We start from the raw sequence: 21,983 nt of genomic DNA, 5'->3' as shown, positions 1-21,983 counted from the left end.
GTTGCTTTCAGGTTCTTTATAAAAGGCTTCTACACTTAAATAAAAGTTTAAGACAACTCTTTAGATCATTTTTGAGAAGTTTTATACATACAGACCCTGAGATTGTTTTTCAAATTCAGTTTTTTTGTTATTCTGTTTATTCAGCTTAAATAATATACATTTACCTTTAGTCAAATACATTTAGTCATTTGAGGTGGACGCTTTTATTTTATGCTTTTATTTTACAATATAAATTGTATTAAAATACCTACAGTACTAAAAAAACACAGTACAAATAGGGTATAATGTACAACTATGGTAATAAACCAGTATTTTACCAGTGCATTTTCATATTTTTCTTTTCTGTTTTTAAGTCTACAAAATTGTAGTACTATTTTTTCAATCAAGTAATATTTTTTAATAATAAGTATTATTTACTTCAATTTTCTAAAGTAAATAATAAACTCAGTGGTCGAATTATATAAACAAATAATGGGTGTGTTATAACATGTTTTATACAGTTATGGTTATAACTTTTATTTTGGAGGGTCGATGTTCAGTTCATATGTGCGCATCCTCTTTATAAGACATGGACGCTGAAAGCTCTATGAGCAGTACCACAACCGCGTCACTCTTTCATTTGACACGCAAAACAAGCAGATTACATATTTAAACAGTATCTGTTATGTTTTTTATAGCACAATTTGAATTTTGTTAGCTGTTCAGCACTTGTTTCTGGTTAAGTAATAATACATTTTCAAGATTCAGTGCCATTCAGCGCTATAAAGCAACTGTCTACAGAACAAGGTCTCAGTGATGTTGCTCATTTTACTTGCAAATTTAGCCATTTATTAACCTTTTTGGTACCATTATGCCTCCAGGCAACATAACTTTTTTTAAGGTATAATTACATTTTGTACATTTGTATATACATTTTTAATTTTAAATCAGAATGATCTTTTGCATGGTTCTGTAATGCATTTATAATATTAGTAATTCACACACAATATTACCACTTATTATAATTGAATGCAGGTGATTAAGACATATTTTATTCTGCGGCCCTTTTGAAGGGTATAATCACACATATCACTGCCAGATGATGAAAGTAAGGATGAGATGGACAAATGCAGCAGGGAAAGAGTGAGAGTGATGTTGGAGATAAGGATGAAAACATAAGTACAATAATAGTAGAAAATCCATAGAGATGAAAAAAGTGTGCTTTTGTTCCATTATGATACAACGTTGCCTGAGAGCAACACCTAGATATAAAATATAGCTTTCTTATTAAATATGAAATGGATAATACATTAGAAACTAGATAAATATGTTTGTTCATGTGTCTTGTTAAAGAAAATCATGTTTTTATTACATTTATTTCTTTGTTCTGCATAAAAATATCAAATGTATCTATTAGTCCATTGTGGTACAATGATGCCTTGAGGAAACACATTTTTATAAATAATAATAATTTTAAAATAAAAGTGTTTTATAAGTCCAATTTTAATCAAGAAAAACAAATCATTTTTATCTCATGGATGTCATATGTACTCACGTAGGGTTAAAAACACAGTAACAGACAGACTGTATAAACTTAAATGTATGTTTAGACAATAAACTATGAAAAAAGTGTTTTATATGATCTCTTGTGAATGGATCTCTAAGTTGGAGTTTTTGTTGAGAGTAAACCTGTTCTTCCTTTCTGTGCTTGAATCAAGTGAGCATGTAGAGCGTCTCTGTCTCTTACAGAACTGCAGTTTTGGGAATATCATTCGGAATGTCCTTTCTAATGTTGTCTCTGATTCTGCTCATTTGCTTCATTGGTCATTTCCTGGTAAGTGTTCATATTCAAAATATCATTTTTAGCGGGAGCAAATCAGACCCATAGTTTTACCCAAGACAATATGTAGATAATTGTAATGCTTTTTGTTTCTTGTTCTTGTTCTTGTTATTTTTGAACGTGGTAGGGATGTCTTTTGCGGTAAAAGTTTAGATCTTTTTTTCTTTCATTTTTTTTTTTTTGTTGTAGTTTTTTAGTATTTTAGTTGTGTTCTTTGAGCTCTCACTTTGTCATGGTATCTTGGTAGGATCAGATGTGGTATTTCCCACGGTGTGCCTAATCACCTCATATAGTGCTGCGCCGTATGTACTGTGTATGATTCAATACTGTATGTTGCATAAAAAAATCATAACAATTATATTAAGACACAGGAGTTAAATGCTTTACATAAGATTCAGTTTATGAATAAAAGACTTCCGCCCTCCACTGAATATGTTCAAATGCTTCTCGCTGCTTTATTTTCCCACGTGTTGACCAATAAACACCTTGCCTCTGTAGCACTGCAATAAGACAGCCTCCGCATCTTGGCTGTGGCTCCTCCGATCATCAGGAATCATCGCCAACAAGCCCTGGCCACGCATCACCCTCACCATGGCAACCACAGCCCTCATCCTGGTCATGGCTGTCTTCAATATGGTATGTCAACCGCGATGAGCCAGGAAATTTCACATAAATATTTTAATGCATATGGTCATACAAATGAGACATTGCCTGATTGAATCACACACATTTGCATTAGAGGTTTTCATTACAGTGTCCTGACTCGCGTTATAGCAGCCAGTTCTTGGCAGAGATGCGTGTCCATCTGCACATTGGCGGCACATGGCTGTTTGCCCTCCAAATCTGCCCATTTCACTTGTGGCATATGTCACTGTTTGTAAACAAACACAAGATGTATTTCTCAATTTTTCTGTCAGTGACCGGCTAAAAGAAGGCATTTTATTTTTGTGAATAACTGTATGACGTCTATAATTAAACCTCTAAAAAAGTAATGTCAGAGAAATGTTCTGATATTGCTTCTGACGGTCATTATATTATATTATGTTATTTTTTATTTATTAAGCAAATAAAAACCTAAAAATTACAGTTATTAAAATGATTTTATAATGTAATGATTTATATACTGTATTCATGTTTCGTTACAGGCACATTCTGGTGTGTGATTTGTGTATTGGTCATTCAGAACATTATTTTCTCTTGCAGTTCTTTGTCGAAGAGAACCTGCCCCCCACAGATGCAGTTTACAATAAATCAAACGAGACGTTTCTACACCCTGATGGACATCCCATATCTTACCAGGACAAGAACACCTTCTACCTTCCCGTGAGTTCACCAGCTTTGTCTGTCCTTCCTGTCATTTTTAATAAAAGCAAACATCTGTTTTTTATGGTTACACTGCACACTTTTCAGAGGAACCACAAGAACATTTTATGAGCATTTTTCTGACACGCACTATTAGATGTCAATTAAGGTAAAGAATGGGCCTAAATTCAACTATGTTCACCATGAATAAATCAGCTTGACTCCACATGTCAATTTTAGGAATTTAATCTGGTAGAATCACCACATTGCAACTTGCAGAAAACTTTGCTCTGATGTCCTTAAATGTCACATATGTGACCCTGGATCACAAAACCAGTCTGAAGTAGCACGGGAAAAATTTTAGTAAAAGTCAAAAATACATTGTACGGGGCAAAATTATCGATTTTTCTTTTATGCCAAAAATCATTAGGATATTAAGCAAAGATCATGTTCCATGAAGATATTTTGTAAATTTCCCACCTTAAATATATAAAAACTTTATTTTTGTGAGTCGAAGGCCTGCCACAGTGCCTCTGATTAACAACATCAAAGCCAATTTTCTCAATATTTAGATTTTTTTGCACTCTCAGAATTGTGAGTTCGCCAGATATTGTCATATTCTTACAACTCATACATCAATAGAAAGCTTATTTATTCATCTTTCAGATTATGTAAAAATCTAAATTTCAAAAAATTGACCCATAAGACTGGTTATATTGTTCAGTGTCACATGTGTTTTAATAAAATGTGCTGAAAAGGTGTTTCTGCTGTATTAAAATATGGTATATACTGTAATGTATAATTCATAATACAATGTGGTATGACTGCAATTCTCAAAGGACTTCATGTGCAGATTTTCTGAGAAGAAAAGTTATTTTAAAAAACTTGAATAAGCTCCAGACTTGATCTTGATCTTACAGAGACAGAAATCTCTCAGACATGTAGCTTTGGGTAAATGCAGTAAAAGTCCCAGTGAAATAAAAAATGAGCATTCTTCTTTTTCATTAAATATTGCAGCGTTCGTATTAAATAGCATATCAATGTGGGTCTTTTTTTTTTTTAATTCATGTGCCCTCATAATCTTTAGTTCAAATCTTATTTTTTTTTAACTAGATATCATTTTCATCACATGTATATGTTAGTACCATCACTTAAAAAAAAAAAAATTAGGCTTTTATTGTATATATAATTATGTAAGATATTTAATTCTCACACTCCCTCAGGTCAAAACAATAACGACTTAAGAAAATAACACATAATTTTGTATATATTAACTGTCAAAATATGAACCGATTTAATATATATTTGAAATAGAATAATACATTGTTAATATATTACACTATAATGAATACTACATAAGGAATTATAACCGTTTTTCATTCAAAATACAAAAAAATACAGCACATGGTTTGTTAATTTGTAAACGTACTATTTCATTTATTACACAATATTTCCCAGTATATTGCAATATATTTTAATGAATCATAGTTTTACTTTTACAGATGTTTCGTTTATAAAACCGAAAAGATTAAATATGACTCCATATCAAACTCTAGCAGAGCCCAGTTCCATTCACTTCAGTAATAACAGCATGTTTTTTACATCTATTTTCGAACACGCTTAAATTATATTTGATATTTTAATTCACCTGAAATATCACTCAGACCATCCATCAAATAAAACACTGAGCCATGGAAGCTCAAGAACAGCTCGGTTTATTCAAGCAGCGCCTTAGACTCTGTCAATTTACTTAACTGATTGTTTACGCGACATTGCACACAGCTAGCTAGATGGGCTTGTCCACTACAAACCAAGGTAATTTAAAGCTAATTTAAGGTAATGTACATTATATTAGCACATGCCAACAAATACAAATGAGTGTACTGTTGTGTTTCTCTTCCACCAGTATTTCATCTACAGCTGTATCCTGGGTCTGATCTCCTGCTCTGTGTTTCTGAGGATCAACTATGAGCTGAAGATGCTCATCATGTTAACTGCAGTGGTGCTCTACAATGTCATCATACTTCAAACACACGCGTCCCTGCTGGACGAGTACAGCGAATTCCTTTACAAAACAGAAGTCATGGAGAGGTGAGTGTGAAGTGTATGCCTGCTATTTAAATCATATATCTGCTATTTGTGTGTCTTGTAGTATTGTAACTTATATTACGTGTCTTTAAAGTCCCCGTGAGCCGGAAGTTGCGATCGTTTTTGCTTCTGTATTCTTACACATTTTCGAGTGAAACGGAATAGTGGGCATGGCTCAAGGGCGTAAGTTTGATTTTTACATTGGTCAGGACATAAAATTGGTCTGCAGAGCCGCAATATCCCTATAGTTTAGTGCCGTTAATTTGACTTATTTAAAACAATATAGTTACAATTTTACAATATCATTTTAACAATAATAAACATAGTTTTTTGAAATTGAAGTTTTTTACACTGTTCTTCATTGTTGTCACTCTCATTGCTACAATGTCTTTTGCAGTCTACATCAGGATCAGTTTCCTTCACTAAGTATTAACTACTGTATGTCAAACTGCATCAACAGTCGGGCATAAACTACATTTTATATGCATACATATTTATCCCTACACAGTATAAAACTACTACCCTTAATAGACTCTATAACAATGAAACCTTAATATAGGGCACAACAAATAACGTGTACTGTAATAATCATGTTTCATAAACCATAATCACACGTGACCCTGCCCCTGCCTCTCCACTTGGGCTACAGCTTGGCAAGGCTTCTTCTGTCACATGACAAACTGAGACAATTGCTGGTGCATGACATCTAATCAATTCAAAGCTCTCATTTTCAACAAACTGAGAAATTCAACTGTAGATAGAAGATTGTCATGCATTGAGTAAAACACTGTCTCTGAATCAATATGTGACGCAACTTGTCCCTTATTGTTGTTAATAAAACTGCCGTTAAGAATCTTTTCTTGTCTTTAAGAATCTTAACCTAGACAATCACAGTCATCGCGTCTTGTTCATAGTTTTGGCGCCGCTTTGTACAATAAAATAATAAGCTGCAGCCTACGACACATATTAGCGAGAGAAGGGAAAGTCAATTATAAAGCAATCTGGGTTAGAGAGGCGGAACTTAAGAAAGGCAAAGCCAATCGTATAAGGGAGTGCAGGTACGGAGGCGGGACTGAAGGCAGAGAAAAGAACATAAAGATTTTTGAGCCACAAACTGAGCTATTTTACTCACTCGTCATGAAACTTTCCCATAAAAGGCACAAAACATCAACAGAATGTTTAAAATGACTTTTAGGATTTGCACAGCGGGATTTCTGTCCAGAAGTAGACAGATGGGTATTTAAAGTAAAGTGCTGTGAACCAGCACAGACACTAGTTGTAATTGGGATGGATTTGGTCCGATGAGCCCTCCTGAGCAACTCATGACATGATATGGCAGCAAAAGCCAATGATGCTGACTCTCTCTTTCTCTCTCTCACTCTGTCATTAAACAAGGCCAGGAGTTCTGAAAGACTTGAAAACGATGGGCTCAATCTCTCTCTTCATATTCTTTGTCACTCTGCTTGTTCTAGCCAGACAGGTGAGTTTTCTTTATTATAACCCAGATTAAATAGTTTATTTAAATGTTTTATTTACATAAATTGCAACAGGGGCTGAAATAGTGAGAATGTGTTTGTACAGTTCCAGTAGCTCATTTGGTAGAGCAAAGGTTGTGGGTTTGATCCCAGGGAGAACACATAGACATAAGACATGTATAGAGTAAATGCCCTGTGAGGTGCTTCGGATAAAAGCATCTGCCAAATGTATTAATGTAAATGAATTTGTATGCAACTTTAGTAAATGTAATTTGAAAGGGGTCATATGGTGCTAATAAGTGTTTTTCTGTGTCTTTGGTGTGTTGTAAGTTGTCCATACATGTATTAGACACGTAAAATTGTAAAAATTAAAGTGTCGGAACAAAAGATGGATTCTAACTAAAAACGAATGCTCATCCAGACCTGCCTGAAACGCCTCGTGTAACCACACCCCCACAAAACTCCGTCAGTTCATGGTATGATTTGACTAAGACCGCCCAAATATATACGCAAGTAAGGTGGGCGTACCTGTAGTTCCAAATATGGTAAGAGGCATAACATTAACGTCACACGCTTGCAGTATTCGACCAATCACTACACACTGTTAGTGGCCAACCATAGCACACCTCGCTTGTCAGAGCGATGAGCTTTGTAAAAAACAGAGAGGCAGGGCCAAGAGGAGATACAAACATGCACGGTATGTGAAAAATACAGCGTTTTTAAACCTTAAACAGATTATACACATTGCATTACATCTAAAACAAACAATAATATTCCTTTAAGCCGTGTCATATGACCCATTTAAAGGCTGGATGAATATATTTGGTAAACTGGAATTTAAATGCCCACACCCAGTAGGATGAATAAAATAGTTGCAGATAGTTCGTAGATTTTTGGTGGTCCATCACAAAGTTTGCCATATTTAATTTTTATATTTACTTTTATAATTATAGACCCTTGACACCATAGACATAGCTCCTAAACACTTAATATTTCACTTTTCTGATAACACTACACAAGGTTTAAAACAAAATACAACCAAACACAACATATAGAACTAAATCAGAGTGTATTTAGTTATGTGAAATTAAAATAAAAAATATGTCTTTTTGGACCAGCATTGTTTGCATTCAGCGATCTATATTAAATGAGAAAATTTAAACAACGTTGCATAAAATTGGGGCTAATAAAAATAAAATGAAGTAGAATTACAATAGAACTCTGTATATGCTTTTAAACATTCAACATCATCTTTTGTTTCTAGAAATGCCTCATATGTGGCATATACATGATCATTCAGACAACTGAAATCAAAAATGAAATGTGAAAAAGTACTTTTTCACATTTTAATCCACCTATCTCCCATTTCATTTCAAATTACAATCACAGTTTGGTTTTCTTCTTTCTACCTCAATTTACAGTCACTTGCTGAATTGAAACAGAATTGGATTTTAAAGCCATTCTCACTTCAGTTGTGAACGGTCCACAGCGCCGGTACTCTATCTGAATCTAGGCTAATAAGGTGGTAAGAACCTACAGTGCTGTGTAAACTTTATTCCCCGAGTGAATATTTTCCCTGAACGTTTTCGCAGAGAAGGTGTGAAAAGCTCTTCTGCACATGTTTCTATATCCAGCATCATCATCCATCTTTGCTGTTTGAGAAACAGTCTCAGAGGTCCGGTCAAGTTGGATTGCTCCACATTCACACGATTCTACAAGAAGTGCTTTCCCAGTAATAGCCCCACTGCCCCAACTCTCTTCCCATGTTGAGAGATTTGATTTATTCCACCAGGTTTGGAGATTGGGCATTAAGATGAATTTCTTTCAGTTGTACCACTGTGGCATCATGAGGGTCTGGTATCATAAATGAGATATCGATCCTGATCACATGTCATACATATGAAATCACAATATTTAACACAGAATTTAACTTCAAATGCTGTCATGTAAAGTGCGGGTGAATGTAAAGATCTAAGAAGTAAAGTGATAGCAGAACAGGAGATTGATATTCAGGGTCACTCTCGTCTCTCTTCAGGGTCTCCGTACAGCAACACTCAGTCACGTCATTTCACACAGACGTGTTGATTTAATTCATTTTTCCATTAGTCTTCTGACATCCTTCATGCGGATCGTGTTATACGCATCACAGATACACGTTTCTGTTTATTAAAGGAATCAGGGTGAAGGTTTCTGTACCTACTTGCGATACATTTCAAGAGCCCTTGGGCTAAGATGTCACGCTTCTCGAACTGGACAAATAAATGGAAGTGTAATATGTGGTTAAGCTCAGTGTTTGCGGTTTATTCTTTATTGATCTGTGCTTTCGGGACAGTAACGTGTGTTCTTCTGTTCAATTGACACTATAGTAAAAAATACACTGTAAAAATATATTTCTTTTTCACACCGACTGATTTTGTAATGTAATATGTGATGAGGTCATCTCCAGTTGACGACCTCATAGGTTTGTGTCGTTGACTCTCATTACATGGACTTGATGTGTGTGGTGTTTGTCACTGAAGAAAAGCGCGGTGACCTCCAGCCTCTTCACCTCTGTGTCCTCTTGTAACAGAATGAATATTACTGTAGGTTGGATTTCCTGTGGAAGAACAAGTTCAAGAAGGAGTGTGAGGAGATCGAGACCATGGAGAACCTCAACCGCGTCCTGCTGGAGAACGTTCTGCCCGCTCACGTCGCAGAGCACTTCCTGGCCAGAAACTGGAAAAATGAGGTGAGTTGTACAGCATTTGACTCTTTCGTCTGTGGAACACAGAAGCAGATATTTTGAGAAATGTCTCGGTGGTTTTGTGTCCGTTAAATGGAAGTCAATGGGCCCCATCTTCTATTATGTTCTGCAGAACAAATTATATATATCTACTTTTATCTTGTAGGAGTTCTCTGATGTATGTAGATGTAATGCTATTAAAAGAATGTTCACGCATGGTTTAATGAATACGTTGAAGGAAATTTTGTCTTTCTTTAGTTATTGACGGCAGATCTTTCTTCTCTGTGAATGACAGGATCTGTACCATCAGTCATATGACCTGGTGTGTGTGATGTTCGCTTCCATTCCGGACTTCAAAGAGTTTTACACAGAATCAGACGTCAACAAGGAGGGTCTGGAGTGCCTTAGACTCCTCAATGAGATCATTGCAGACTTTGATGAGGTAATGCAAGCGACACTTTTACACAAATAATGATGCATTTCCTATTTTACTCACCGACTTTTCTGACCGTTGAACTGTACTTAGTGAACTTGTGCAAAGTGTGAAAAGGTGAAAAAACTTAAAGGTGATAAGGTGCTCTCTGGCTGCGGCATTGCTCGTGGTTATTTCTACTTTTTTGCCAGTGAAATGAAACCTATTTTTTCAGAATACATTGTAATTACGGTGATGCGGTCCTGATGGTTTGTTTGATGTGTACTTTGATATGGTTATGGTATTATCTCCTCTTTCTGTTGTAGTTGCTCTCGAAGCCAAAGTTCAGCGGAGTGGAGAAAATAAAGACGATTGGAAGCACATATATGGCAGCTACTGGACTCAATGCCTCACCGGGGCCCGAGTATACACAGGTCTGTGTAAAATATAAAGAGGTTATTTCCAAAATGACTGATGACTCTGTTTTAAAATAAAAATCATGTTTTTATGATGTTATCATGTTTTATTGGGTTAGTTAGCTGTATTTTTGAGTTGTTATGGCTTAAATCAAAACAAACAAACTGCAGTTTGATTGATATTAATTGGAATGCACAATAAATAGATTTTGTTTAAACAGAGTTATCTCATATTGGAAATAAACTCTTCATATTAATGTATATAGATCCTTCTGTCTTGACTTACCTGACTGTACAGTTTATAAGCATACTTTTATTAATCTAAAATAATGTGCAACACTTTATAATAAGGTTAACATAAAATCTGTTAAATCCACTTGTTAACGTGATCTAAAAATAAATAATACTTTAACAAAAAAGAAAATATCCATTTAAACATTTACTAACGCATTTTAAACATTATATATGTCTTAGCATGTTGCTCGTTGATAGTTCATGTTAGCTAATACATTTACCGAATGTTACCTGATTGAGAACCTCATCTAGAAGTGTTATCAAAATAATTTCCTCTGCTGTAACTTGTGTGAATGATTAATCGATTAAAGCGAGTCATCCATCTGTGCTATGTGTTTCAGGAGCATGACAGACAGTACATGCACATCGGCACTATGGTGGAGTTTGCCTTTGCTCTGGTGGGGAAGCTGGATGTCATTAATAAACATTCCTTCAACGACTTCAAACTCAGAGTGGGTGAGTCAGAACAAAAAGATTAAACAGCAAAGGATCAAACGTGTCGAAAATCTTTGCGCTGCTAGAAATGTGTTAGTGGTAGAAGGTGTAGGCTAAACCTGACCGGTGCATGGAGACCAGCCAGAGGGTAGACAGAAATACCAGACTCTGTCTCTGCAGAGCTCTTTGTTTCATGCTGTGTTGTGAAGCAGTCAGAGCAGTGATGCCTGCTGTGGGCTTACAGGCTGTGTTCTGTCTGTTCTGACCAATGGAGCACGTCTGTCTGTGGCATCTCGCCTTGTTGCAGGCTGCACTTATTTATCTTGTTATCAACGAATCTAAGATAACCCATGACTGCTACATAGTGTGACATTTCTGTTAATTATTTTGTTATTAAAATACTTGACGATCCCTAAACATAAAATATTTTGTACATGAGGGAGATGTCAGATGTATTTTAGCACCGTTTGCTCATAAAAAAATTCTTGGATTATTTAAATCAGCGGTTTCAAACTGGGTGCCGAGGGCCCAAGATGGATCCAGTGGGCCACAGTTTTTGTGGCATTATATGAAATTTCCCATAAAACCCAAATATAAATGTTCTAGCATTGTATAATTTTATTTATGTTGTTAAAAAATACCGCCATGTACCGAGAAACCGGTATAAATCTTAAAGACTTTAAACACATTCAGCCAAAGTTGGTTTCTGTCAACTGATTTAGTTCTTATCACATTGATGTATGTTAAAGTGTTCATTTTGCTTTTATGGTTGATTTCAGTTAGTTATAAGTTATTATAAAAAGGGGCGTGGCAGCGCAATATGTTTATTTACTAGCAAATCATGAATTGAATATGGGTGGGACCTTGATACCTCAGGTCCATCTCATGCTAACTACTGCGCTCCAGATAACGTCTTCAACCTAGTATGTCAGCGGTTTATTCAGTTTTGCATTTTTTTTTTAATAGTGGAGATAATTATTTGTATTATAGGGACGCATCATCCATTTTTTTAATGGTCTATGGTTTAACCGCCTCCATCCGATTCGCTTCCGGTCAATGGAATAACAAATGCGCTGAGAGATGCAGAACGACTGACTAGACATTATTTCTTACATAATTGTTAACCGTTTTTTGTCATCCGTTTTCAGCCTTGGCCACACTTAGTAATACATTTACTGTTGTAAATCATTTGCCAGTCGTTCCAGTTGAATTCATATGTAACTGCATTCTGGTTTAGATGCGTGAATAAACTTGTAAATGAGATCAAATTAAGCAAAAAAAGGCCATGAATAAAGAAGGGTAGAAACACAGAAAGAGAAATTACTTTTTTGAAGCCAACAAAGGCCTCGTAACATCATGTCATTCAATAAGCACTAATGTATCCCAAAGCCTCATCTGGCTGGAAAATAGTTGTTCATCCTTTGAGTTCGAGGGTGCGATTTTCTTTTCAATGTGATCAAAGATACATTAGGAGGTAAGACAAGAGTAAATAAAGACACCATTAGTGTACTTCAGTGAGAAACGCAGAGCTGTATGACTGGGTACAAAACAAAACATGCTTAAATATAATGATATTATATAAGCAACACATTTATCATGTTATGTTATATCAACATACATTTCGGGATGGTGTTTCTTTTCAGGTATAAATCACGGGCCTGTGATCGCCGGAGTGATCGGTGCTCAGAAGCCCCAGTATGACATCTGGGGTAACACGGTGAACGTAGCCAGCAGAATGGACAGCACAGGCGTGCTGGGAAAAATACAGGCAAGATGACTTTTCGTATCAAATAGATTTCCGTCTTTTAATTAATTGATATAATTATAAATCAGGGCCGTTTGGTGCTCTGATTGGGTAACCGCTCGAGTGTGTAGACGGCAAAGTCACACAATTTGCAACCCAATGAATCATTTACACCTTCCTCTGTGTGTCTGTGTGCAGGTGACAGAGGAGACGAGTCGTATCTTGCAGACGTTAGGCTACATGTGCACGTGCAGAGGAGTTATAAATGTGAAAGGGAAGGGAGAGCTGATAACATACTTCATCCACAATGAGATGAGCCGCTCTTTATCGCAGGGGAATGTTATGCCATGAATCACGACAACAGATGCGGATCGAGCTGAAGACGATGTTAAAGAGAGACATTTGTAAATAAATGCGCCTAGTCTTTAGATGCACGCGATTTTGGGTGTGATACCATTTCTACCGTATCTTATAGGCAGGGTTCGTGCACAGGGTACTGTATGGTAGCAATTATTTTGTAAGAAAATCAAATATAACAAAAAAGTGTTTTGATGTTTTAATGCCATTGTTTTTTCTTTTTGTAAAAACTTCATTAAACTTTTTATGTAATTTCTCTTTTTGGTGACATCTTTATTTTACAGTATGATGGAGGTTTAAATCATTGAGGTTTGTCCTAATGGAAGGTAATGCAAGCTTGATAACATGTGATTATATACAGACTATGTAGGGCTGACAACTTAAAAAATTATTTTTGTTTTGGTTGTTTGCTGAGGTGTTAAAAATGTGCCGAGGTGAACGTCTTCCACAGTTCAGAGCCATAAACCTTGATTCATACACCTGAGACTGTTTACCGTCAGACGGACTCGGGTGAGTTTCAGGTGGGCTGTTAATCAGCCGGCTTACGTTTGGCCTTTCCTCCACTGCCTCATGCATTTAAGAAAAGCCACAACAGATGGTTGAGAGAGCCACTCAGACTGTGATGGATGGAAAAACCAGAAGTTATTTATGCTGGAGTCACAGGTTTAGATGTCAAGGCTGTTTCTGTGGTTTTTATCACTGCAGAAAGCGCTTTATTTGGTTGCAGCCAACAGTACCAAAGAGTCACAGACATTATGAAAATACTGAAAAAAATAGTTTCGAAGTATTATATATAATAACTTAATTGTATCATTTTAAGACTATTTGACGTCACACAGAAGGGCGACTCCTCTCAGGATCCAGTTCTCCGGAGGGGAATTTGTCCTCAGGTCAACAGCTGCGATGTAGTTCAGGTCTGTTCGAACGGGTTTCTTGTATATTGGGCACGAGTACAAGCGTGCGTCTTTGACACCTGAGAAATTAAAACAAATCACTTGGCTAAGTAGAATGAATGATTTGAGGGTTTATTTCATTTCCGTGTTGCCTTTGCTGTCCACGGAACACAACTCTTCGCCTGTTTGCACAAAAGACAGTTTTGAGTACACAAACAAAGGATCCTTACCATTGTTTTCAGCGTACATCCTGATCACGGGCATCATTTCAAACAGAACTTTGGGTTTGGAATCGATGAGCTTGCAGTTCCTGCGGTCCCAGCCGGCTCCTTCCAGGTACAGTCCGTACACGTACACCCCCTCTGCAGGGGGCTGGGTGATGTCATCCTTCATCCATTTAGTGACTTCATTACACAGAACCATACGGTCCAGTGCCCACCCCTTATTAGCACGAGTGATCTCCTGTCAAGGGAGACAGACATGCTTAGAACTCATTCCATAATGTGTACGGTAATGTAATGTATATTGATTTAACGCAAATTTATTTTTGCAACGCAGCTTTACAGAAATTACATGTGAGAACAAACAGCAGAGACACGAGCAAATAAAGAAAGAAAGGAGATGGCAAACAGGACCATTATGAAGAATACACAGAATTATTGCAAATATATAAGATGTACATTAGTGATCCTAAAAAAAAGAAGTGTTTGTAGGATTGTAATGGGACCGTTATATTCATTATAGCAAAAAGTTTTGTTATAAGAACTGAAAAATATATACCATTGAATGAAGAAATATACAAATAAAAAAAACGAGTACTTTTAGCTGTGACTGATATGAAACGTCTGTGTTTATTCTCAAAGCTGCAGGTGCTGGCACAGAAACTCAACAGAGCGCTGAAAAACAGGACGGCGCCCAATTTTAATTAAAAGAATCCTGTTTCTCGCAAGCTGTTTTCTCCCCAGACATTAGCCAGAGCACACCCTTCTGAGCAGTTACCTCACACAGCTCCAAACACCTCTAAACACACTATTACTTGCTCCTTCAAAGAGAAAACACATTTTTTGAGTGAACGGTTTGGGCCAGATGTAAAACATATATGGAAAGTAAACAGGAATTTTCTATATTTATGGACTAAAAAAGTACTATACCAATATTTTCATGACTGCAGTTATAAAGTGAAGAACATCTGATGTGATCTTGACAGATCAGGAGGGGATTATGAGTTTAAGTCTAGCAGAAGTGTGTGAGAGAAGCAGTTACGCACCTGTCTCATAGCTGTCAGGAAGCCCTGTGGGTTGAAGAAGCCTGTCATCCAGAAGCAGTCGGGTCGTCCCTCAAAGATCCAAGAGTGGAACAGCCGGTTCCGCTCCAGCAGTTCTGTGAACCAGAACCCCAGAGTGGTGGAGGCCCAGGAGGCCTGTGGACAGACACACACACATCAAATCAGATGAGCAAACCACAGAAGCCCTCGAGCTTTAGATGAGGTGTCATGTAAATCTATTTGTGTAACTTGAGGTTTATCTTTCTAAGCCCGTCACAGAGTTCACGGTGTCACGTCTGAGATGAAGCGCAGCTCTTTAAATCCAATTATCATCTCTTCTCATAACACAGCTTTTAGGATAATTATGACACTAAATTTCATTACCGAATGTTCTGTGAGCAATTTGATCATACAGATTTCCACAGAAGAGATTTACTAAAACCGCATATTCAGAAATTTTTTACAATAGCTTTGTAAATATTAAAGAAATCAATTCAGATCTAAAAGTTGATTGGATAAACCGCACTTAAAGCCTTGTCAAGTGAAAATAATGCGTGTCTACATTATGAATACATGGCAATGGAATATAATATTGTGGCAAGTAGAAGCATCTCTGTTGTAATGCTTGGCAGACAGCAAAATTGTGTTAAACTGTCATGAAAAAATGGACAGTTTTGAAATGAATGCATTTAAACATGTAATATCTTGTTTTTAATGAATAAAAATAAAATTTGTTGATGCAAGTGTTTTAAAAAATAAGTTTGACATCTTGAAACCAACATTTCAAGAGAATCGCCTAATTATATTAAAGGAGGGACCCTAACCTTACTTCAAAACAGAATATCTTTATTCTTCTCATATTTTCTTCAAAGTTGCATTAGTAACTGAACACTGGTAGCTTTTAATAGTTTGCCTCATCTCTCTGATCTACTGTTTACCAGAACTGTCTCACGCAGTTTTAAAACGTCAATTTCTGTTTGTCATGCATTGGGGGACAAATAAATTTGACAAAATAAAGCTTGCTGATGATCTATGACCTTTTTCCAGCGTTCAGGGATCCGGGCGTCGTACATACAGTCCAGCGCGTCTCGCAGGTTCTCGCTCATGATGATGGTTCCATCGATGGCCAGCTTCAGGTCACTCAGTGTGTTTCTGACCAGCTCAATCACTCTCTGCATGCGATCAATCTCTTGCCTTAGGAAGATGTTCATTGGCTGAAGAGGACCCATTCTCATCAGTCTCTCTCTGACCTGGAGAAATAATGCAATTACAATGAGTAATGCCCGCTGTGTAATAGCATCGTTTATATGCTCGTGCTGTTTGTGTTGTTTTACCATACAATTCACTAAAGACATTATGCAAATCTGGTAACAACACAAACGTACTAAAATATTTAGTGTGGGTGCAATTCTCTGTCTTGCGGTTACTCTGTTTGCACTAGATTTCCTTTTTAGTTCACTTAGAGTAGAGTAGATTAAAAATCTGTTATTATAATTTTTAATATCATTGATATATTAATATAATATACTATATAGTAAAATAAATTATACTTCAATAGTTATTACTATTTATAATAAATTATTTCCATTTATTTTCTATTTATATACTAGTTAAATTGTATTCAATTATTTTATTGGCAATTATTATTATTTGATTACTATCAATATAATGCTATTTATAGTAAACTATTTTGATTTTTTTTCTATTAAAATGTAATTTTTATACAATTATTTTATAACTATTTATTTATTATTATTATTATTTATTACTATCAGTATATATTTCATATTTACACTATTATAGTCAATTATTTCTAATTATTTTCTATTTATATATAATTGATATTATGTTGAATTATTTTATAACTATCTATTTTTAATATTTAGTACTATCAATATAATGTTATTTCAATATATTTAATTATTTATAATAAATGTTTTATTTGTTATTTATATTAAAATTCCATTTTATTCACTTATTTTATTACTATTTATTGTTGCTATTATTATTATTACCACGCTATCAATATCATTCTATTTATTATTATTTATAATCAATTATTTATTTATTTATATTTGTTTTATATTGTATTCAAATATTTAATTACTATTTATTATTATTGTATATTAGTATCAATAATATTTTGATTTCAATATTGATTATTAGTATTTATAAACATTGTTTTTAATTATTTTCTATTTATATTATTTTCAATTATTTTAGTCCTTAATATTATTATTATTTATTGCTATCAATATAATCTATTTCAGTATTGATTATTACTATTTCGTTTAAATTTAATTATTTTGTTTCTATTTATTATCATTATGTATTACTATGTATTTTTGTTCATTATCCTCTTTCACTTGTACAAAAAAACTTTTTAAACCTTAATTCAAGCTGATGTCAGGATGAATTGTTGGAGGAAAATGCTTTCCTGTAGCTCAGTGGTAAGAGCATTGCGTTAACAACGCATGGTTGTGGGTTCGTTCCCAGGGGATTGCAAATACCTATGTAAAATATATATGATAAAGCAATGTAAGTCGCTTTGGATAAAAGCATCTGCCAAATGCCTGAATGTAAATGTGTTGTTATGTGACAGTCAGTAATTTAAGATTTCAGTCTTCCCAATTCAAGTGAATAATACTTGAATGATCCTGTTCGGCTGAAATATCACAGTTTTTAGGGTACATACTGATCTGGTAAATACATTTCTAGGTTTAAAAATTCTTAAGTCATTTAAGCCTTGAGCCTTTTTTATATTCACATCCTTTCAAGCCATTCTTTCGTTCATCGCGGGAATAATGGAGTTTCACTTTTGTTAGAAAGGAGGGCACAGGGATTTTGTACTTCTTAGAATATTTCAGGAAAGCACATGATTGAGAAAATGTGCCTCTCTGCACTCTCCTCTCGGTTGATAATGAACACAGAAAGGCTGTGTGAGCCTCAGGGTGAGATTTCGCCGTCTGCCTCATTAACTGGTGAAAAATCAGAAGGATAGCAGCCAATTACTGTCTATGATTCAAAAGCACCTGCAGATAGGTGTTTAGGTATATTTCTGGGAGAAATGCATTAGTGTAGGGGGTCCGTGACCTCACCACCATCAGTCCCGTCAGGACTCCAGACAGGAAAGGTCATTTGTTCCCTTTGGCTTTGACCTCTTCACAAACCATGTGAATTATGTTACAGTGTAGAGTTACGCTTTACAATCAGGTGCTATTTGTTAACAATTAGTTAATGCATTAGCATTTATTAATGTCAGTTCATGTTAATTTCAGCATTTACTAATACATTATTAAAACCAAACGTTGTATCTATTAACATTAGTTAAGGCACCATGAATTAACATGAATAACGGTATTGATATAAACTAACATTAACAGGGATTAATAAATACTGAAAAACTAAAATGTTTATTATTAGCTATTAATGTGTTTTCTAAAGTTACCAAAAAGTACCTTATTGTAAAGTGTAACTGTAGAGTTTTACCTCGAATGGTACAAAATCTGGAGGCAGTTTCTCCAGCATGTCATTTGCCAGTCGACCCACGATGGCCTCTCGGGTCTCTCCGCCCCCACTGGAGCTGTCCTTCGGCTGGATGCTAAGGATGGTGTCCAGGACGTCTTTAGCGAGTTTGCTCTGGTATGTGATGTCTGCGTTGGGATGGAGGCCGAACACCTCGGGGGTGTCGTATGTGGGGAGACCCTGGACGAGATCAAAGGACAAAATCGTTGTTTTTTTCAGGTGTTCCTGAAACACATCTTAAATGCATCAAGGATGAAAGTGTCTTTATACCCACAGATGTACACGTTCTAAAAATAAAACAGTAAACAGTTTCAAAACTGTATCAGAATGTCTTGCAATCACATTTCATTAGCAATATCAACAAGCATTACTCTCATTAGCCTAAAACGTACTTAGCGCAGCTGTTCCTATAAATGGAAAAGGCTCTCTTCCAGCATCTCTCTTGCATTTTAAAGAGCAATCATCATTCTAGATGTTTATTAGTTGATTAACACACAAATAAGGCGTTGTGTACCAGCTACAGCCTTCATCTGGCATTCAAAATCATTTCTATTCAACAAAAAACATTGCTCGTAAAGAACAAATGCTTAAGAGATGTATACTAAACCGCTGGGACATCCATTTCATATCTTCCATATTAGTTAAAAATGTCTCTCCGGCATGCTTTTGTGCGATTCTGCGTGGGTTCATTCGCTAATGGCGATAAGAAACGTAACAATGTTGTGGCGTGCTTGCCATGGCTGTCCCGGCGAGGAGTCAGAGAGAATTCTCCTGGAGTGAGTTGGACTAAAAACATCCATCTCAATCAGCTCAGACAGAATAAAGATCAGCCTCGCTGTGCCCCCAGCTGTTTTATATCTCTCACGAGGACACTGCTGCTGTACGTGACTCGCTGCCTTGAATGTGAAGAAGAACAAGTCCTGCGAGAGGCTGCTAACGTTCCTCTAGGCACTGGGAGACTATTAAGAGCTACTGATGTGGCTTTGATTGAACTGTACTATTCGGGAAGATAAATCACCTTAATTGAAATACAAAAACAGGTGTAATAAAAATGAAACACAAGAGCAGCTTTTGAATGCTATAGATTATAAGTGATCATCTCAGAACTCTGTTTTAAAGAGTAAAAAAAAATGTGGGAAAAGCCGTCTATAGCGGGGTATTCAACAGTGTTTTAGGAGCACCGAAAAGCACTGCCTTTTGCACTGCTGTCTTGCCATATGACAAGGTAAAAACAGTTTTGGTTGCACAGAGTGTGCATTATTTACGCATTTTGCCTATAATGAGCGCCTCCCGCTGGTTTCCACAGCCAGTAAATATGAAGTGTTCTCACCCAATCACTGATGAACCGACTCAGACCAGACCAATCCACCGCAGTGTTGCCTCTATTAACTTTAAACATATCACAGCTTTCTTTCTAAAGGAATGACCTCTTCTTTTTGGAAAGGTAAAGTTAGACAACTTGGTCAGCAATTATAGCATTCCATAGTATTACATAGTATTTCAGTGCTCAATACACTCCCCCAGTGAACGTACATGTTTCGGGAAAAAAAATTCCCACATATAAAACTGTTTTGTAACAGTTTTTCTTAGTCCTTTATTGGACAATTCTCCCGGAGAAGCACGCGGCACACCCACACGGCAGCATGGAGAGCAGGAGAAGGAGCATGGGCAGACGTCACTTTCACTTGTGTGCAGGAGAGAGAGAGAGAGAGAGAGAGAGAGAGAGAGCATACGTTCGCAAAGTTCAGGCGTTTGTTTGTTCACTGCATTTGGGTAATGAATGTTATATAAACGGTGGATATAATGCTGGATTTGGAGATCGTTTGAAACTGATATACGGAGCCATCCCAGCTAGGGTGGCCATTTCCATAACACCAAAAAGGAGGACACTTTGCGGCATTTAGTGAGGCAAGAATAATTGCATAGGACTCTTGTGTACTCCCAACTACAACACAATTTTGACCATCATATTGACATTCTTACACAAAGCCATCGCTTTTGTTTACCCACAGGTCATCCCCTTAGCTGTAGATGAGTCACTAAAGATCTCTCTGTCAACTTTCACTCCACAGTCTACACTCCTGTATGACTGGTGCTGCTTGACTGCATGATAGACTTTACAAAGCTCTGCAGCGGAGATTTTGTCATCCTGTGGTGATGTTGCTTCTCGAAATAAATTACCTAAAGGAAGACTAACCTGCGGCTTGACAGTTACTTTCATGATTTTCCGTGCTGGCATATCGGTCAATGGCTGCTTTTCCTTGACTACTAACATCCACTTCATAGCGACACAAAATCCATGAAAAGCTTCTCTACAGCTTTTTGATATAAATTTGTGCTCTTTTGTCCATTCCGGATCAAATGAGGTCTGATGTTTCGGAATGTTAACGTTATGTTATGACGTAGCCAGCACGTGGACGCCAAGTCTTGGAGGCTCGTTAACGTTTTTATACAATGATATATCAGATATTTATTTGACACCGCTTTCAGACAATCATTTGTTTGAACAGAGATCCTACGGCATTAGACGCTATGCTGCTGCGTCCCAATAAAGGTTCTAGAGCTCAGATTTTTTTAGGCCGATTCAGCGCAACTCCAAAAGGAGGACAATTGAGTGTCTGGCTTCAAATAATCACATTAACGCATAAACCTGCCACCTTAAATATCATTAGCACTCGACCACTCAAATTACTTAAATGCATATTGCCATTTACTTCCGTGAAGAGACTGTCATGGTTCGAAATGATAGAACCCAATTGCAGGCAGACAAGATGAGATGCGGGGTTAACAAGACTTTAATGATAAACATAAACAGGAACAAAACAAAAAACCCACGAGGGGGAAGCAAACAGATAAACTATTTACTAAAACAAGGGACGGACTAACTAAACTAAGAAAACAAACACTTAATACAAACACTAAACTACACTTACTGGACAAGGGGTAACAGGAACTTGGAAGGCACAGCAAGGTACAAACAGAAACGGCATACAATAACTTCCACAACATTCACAGAAACTTTCACAGTACAAGTACAATGAACGAGCACAGGACAATGAACACGAGGGTGTTTTAAAGGGGAGACAGACAAAGGATAATTAACAAGGAACAGGTGCTGGGGATTAAACACTAATGGGAAGGTTACAAGGAAACGAGATGGCGGGAAACACTGACGAGACACAAGAAAGAGCATGACACGTCAATATATAAACCAAGCCATGACTTTCTCACACAAAA

The 21,983-nt window shown here is 36.3% G+C and overlaps 2 protein-coding genes across 5 annotated transcripts in view; one reads left to right on the top strand and one right to left on the bottom strand.

The window, feature by feature from the left end:
- Positions 1–13,322, top strand: part of adcy2a (adenylate cyclase 2a) — a 108,664-nt gene extending 95,342 nt beyond the window's left edge. For both annotated transcript variants that reach the window (XM_056761817.1, XM_056761816.1), the window contains exons 16-26: positions 1,729–1,813; positions 2,318–2,455; positions 3,023–3,142; positions 5,028–5,212; positions 6,605–6,689; positions 9,254–9,412; positions 9,702–9,848; positions 10,145–10,252; positions 10,870–10,984; positions 12,607–12,731; positions 12,906–13,322. In XM_056761817.1, coding sequence (XP_056617795.1) covers positions 1,729–1,813; positions 2,318–2,455; positions 3,023–3,142; positions 5,028–5,212; positions 6,605–6,689; positions 9,254–9,412; positions 9,702–9,848; positions 10,145–10,252; positions 10,870–10,984; positions 12,607–12,731; positions 12,906–13,058 — 1,420 coding nt within the window. In that variant the 3' untranslated portion in view covers positions 13,059–13,322. The remainder of the gene's footprint in view (positions 1–1,728; positions 1,814–2,317; positions 2,456–3,022; positions 3,143–5,027; positions 5,213–6,604; positions 6,690–9,253; positions 9,413–9,701; positions 9,849–10,144; positions 10,253–10,869; positions 10,985–12,606; positions 12,732–12,905) is intronic.
- Positions 13,323–13,407: 85 nt separating this feature from the next.
- dnah5 (dynein, axonemal, heavy chain 5) overlaps positions 13,408–21,983 on the bottom strand; it is a 91,292-nt gene continuing 82,716 nt past the window's right edge. For all 3 annotated transcript variants that reach the window (XM_056761813.1, XM_056761815.1, XM_056761814.1), the window contains exons 75-79: positions 18,711–18,926; positions 16,259–16,471; positions 15,225–15,377; positions 14,188–14,419; positions 13,408–14,037 (exon numbers count right to left, since the gene is read on the bottom strand). In XM_056761813.1, the coding sequence (XP_056617791.1) occupies positions 13,886–14,037; positions 14,188–14,419; positions 15,225–15,377; positions 16,259–16,471; positions 18,711–18,926 (966 nt within the window). In that variant the 3' untranslated portion in view covers positions 13,408–13,885. The remainder of the gene's footprint in view (positions 14,038–14,187; positions 14,420–15,224; positions 15,378–16,258; positions 16,472–18,710; positions 18,927–21,983) is intronic.

The sequence above is a fragment of the Triplophysa dalaica genome, chromosome 12 (assembly GCF_015846415.1).
Source record: "Triplophysa dalaica isolate WHDGS20190420 chromosome 12, ASM1584641v1, whole genome shotgun sequence".
NCBI classification, from domain to species: Eukaryota; Metazoa; Chordata; class Actinopteri; order Cypriniformes; family Nemacheilidae; genus Triplophysa; species Triplophysa dalaica.
The sequence above is the reverse complement of the archived record's forward strand: the minus strand, read 5'-3'. Positions and strand labels throughout refer to the sequence as shown.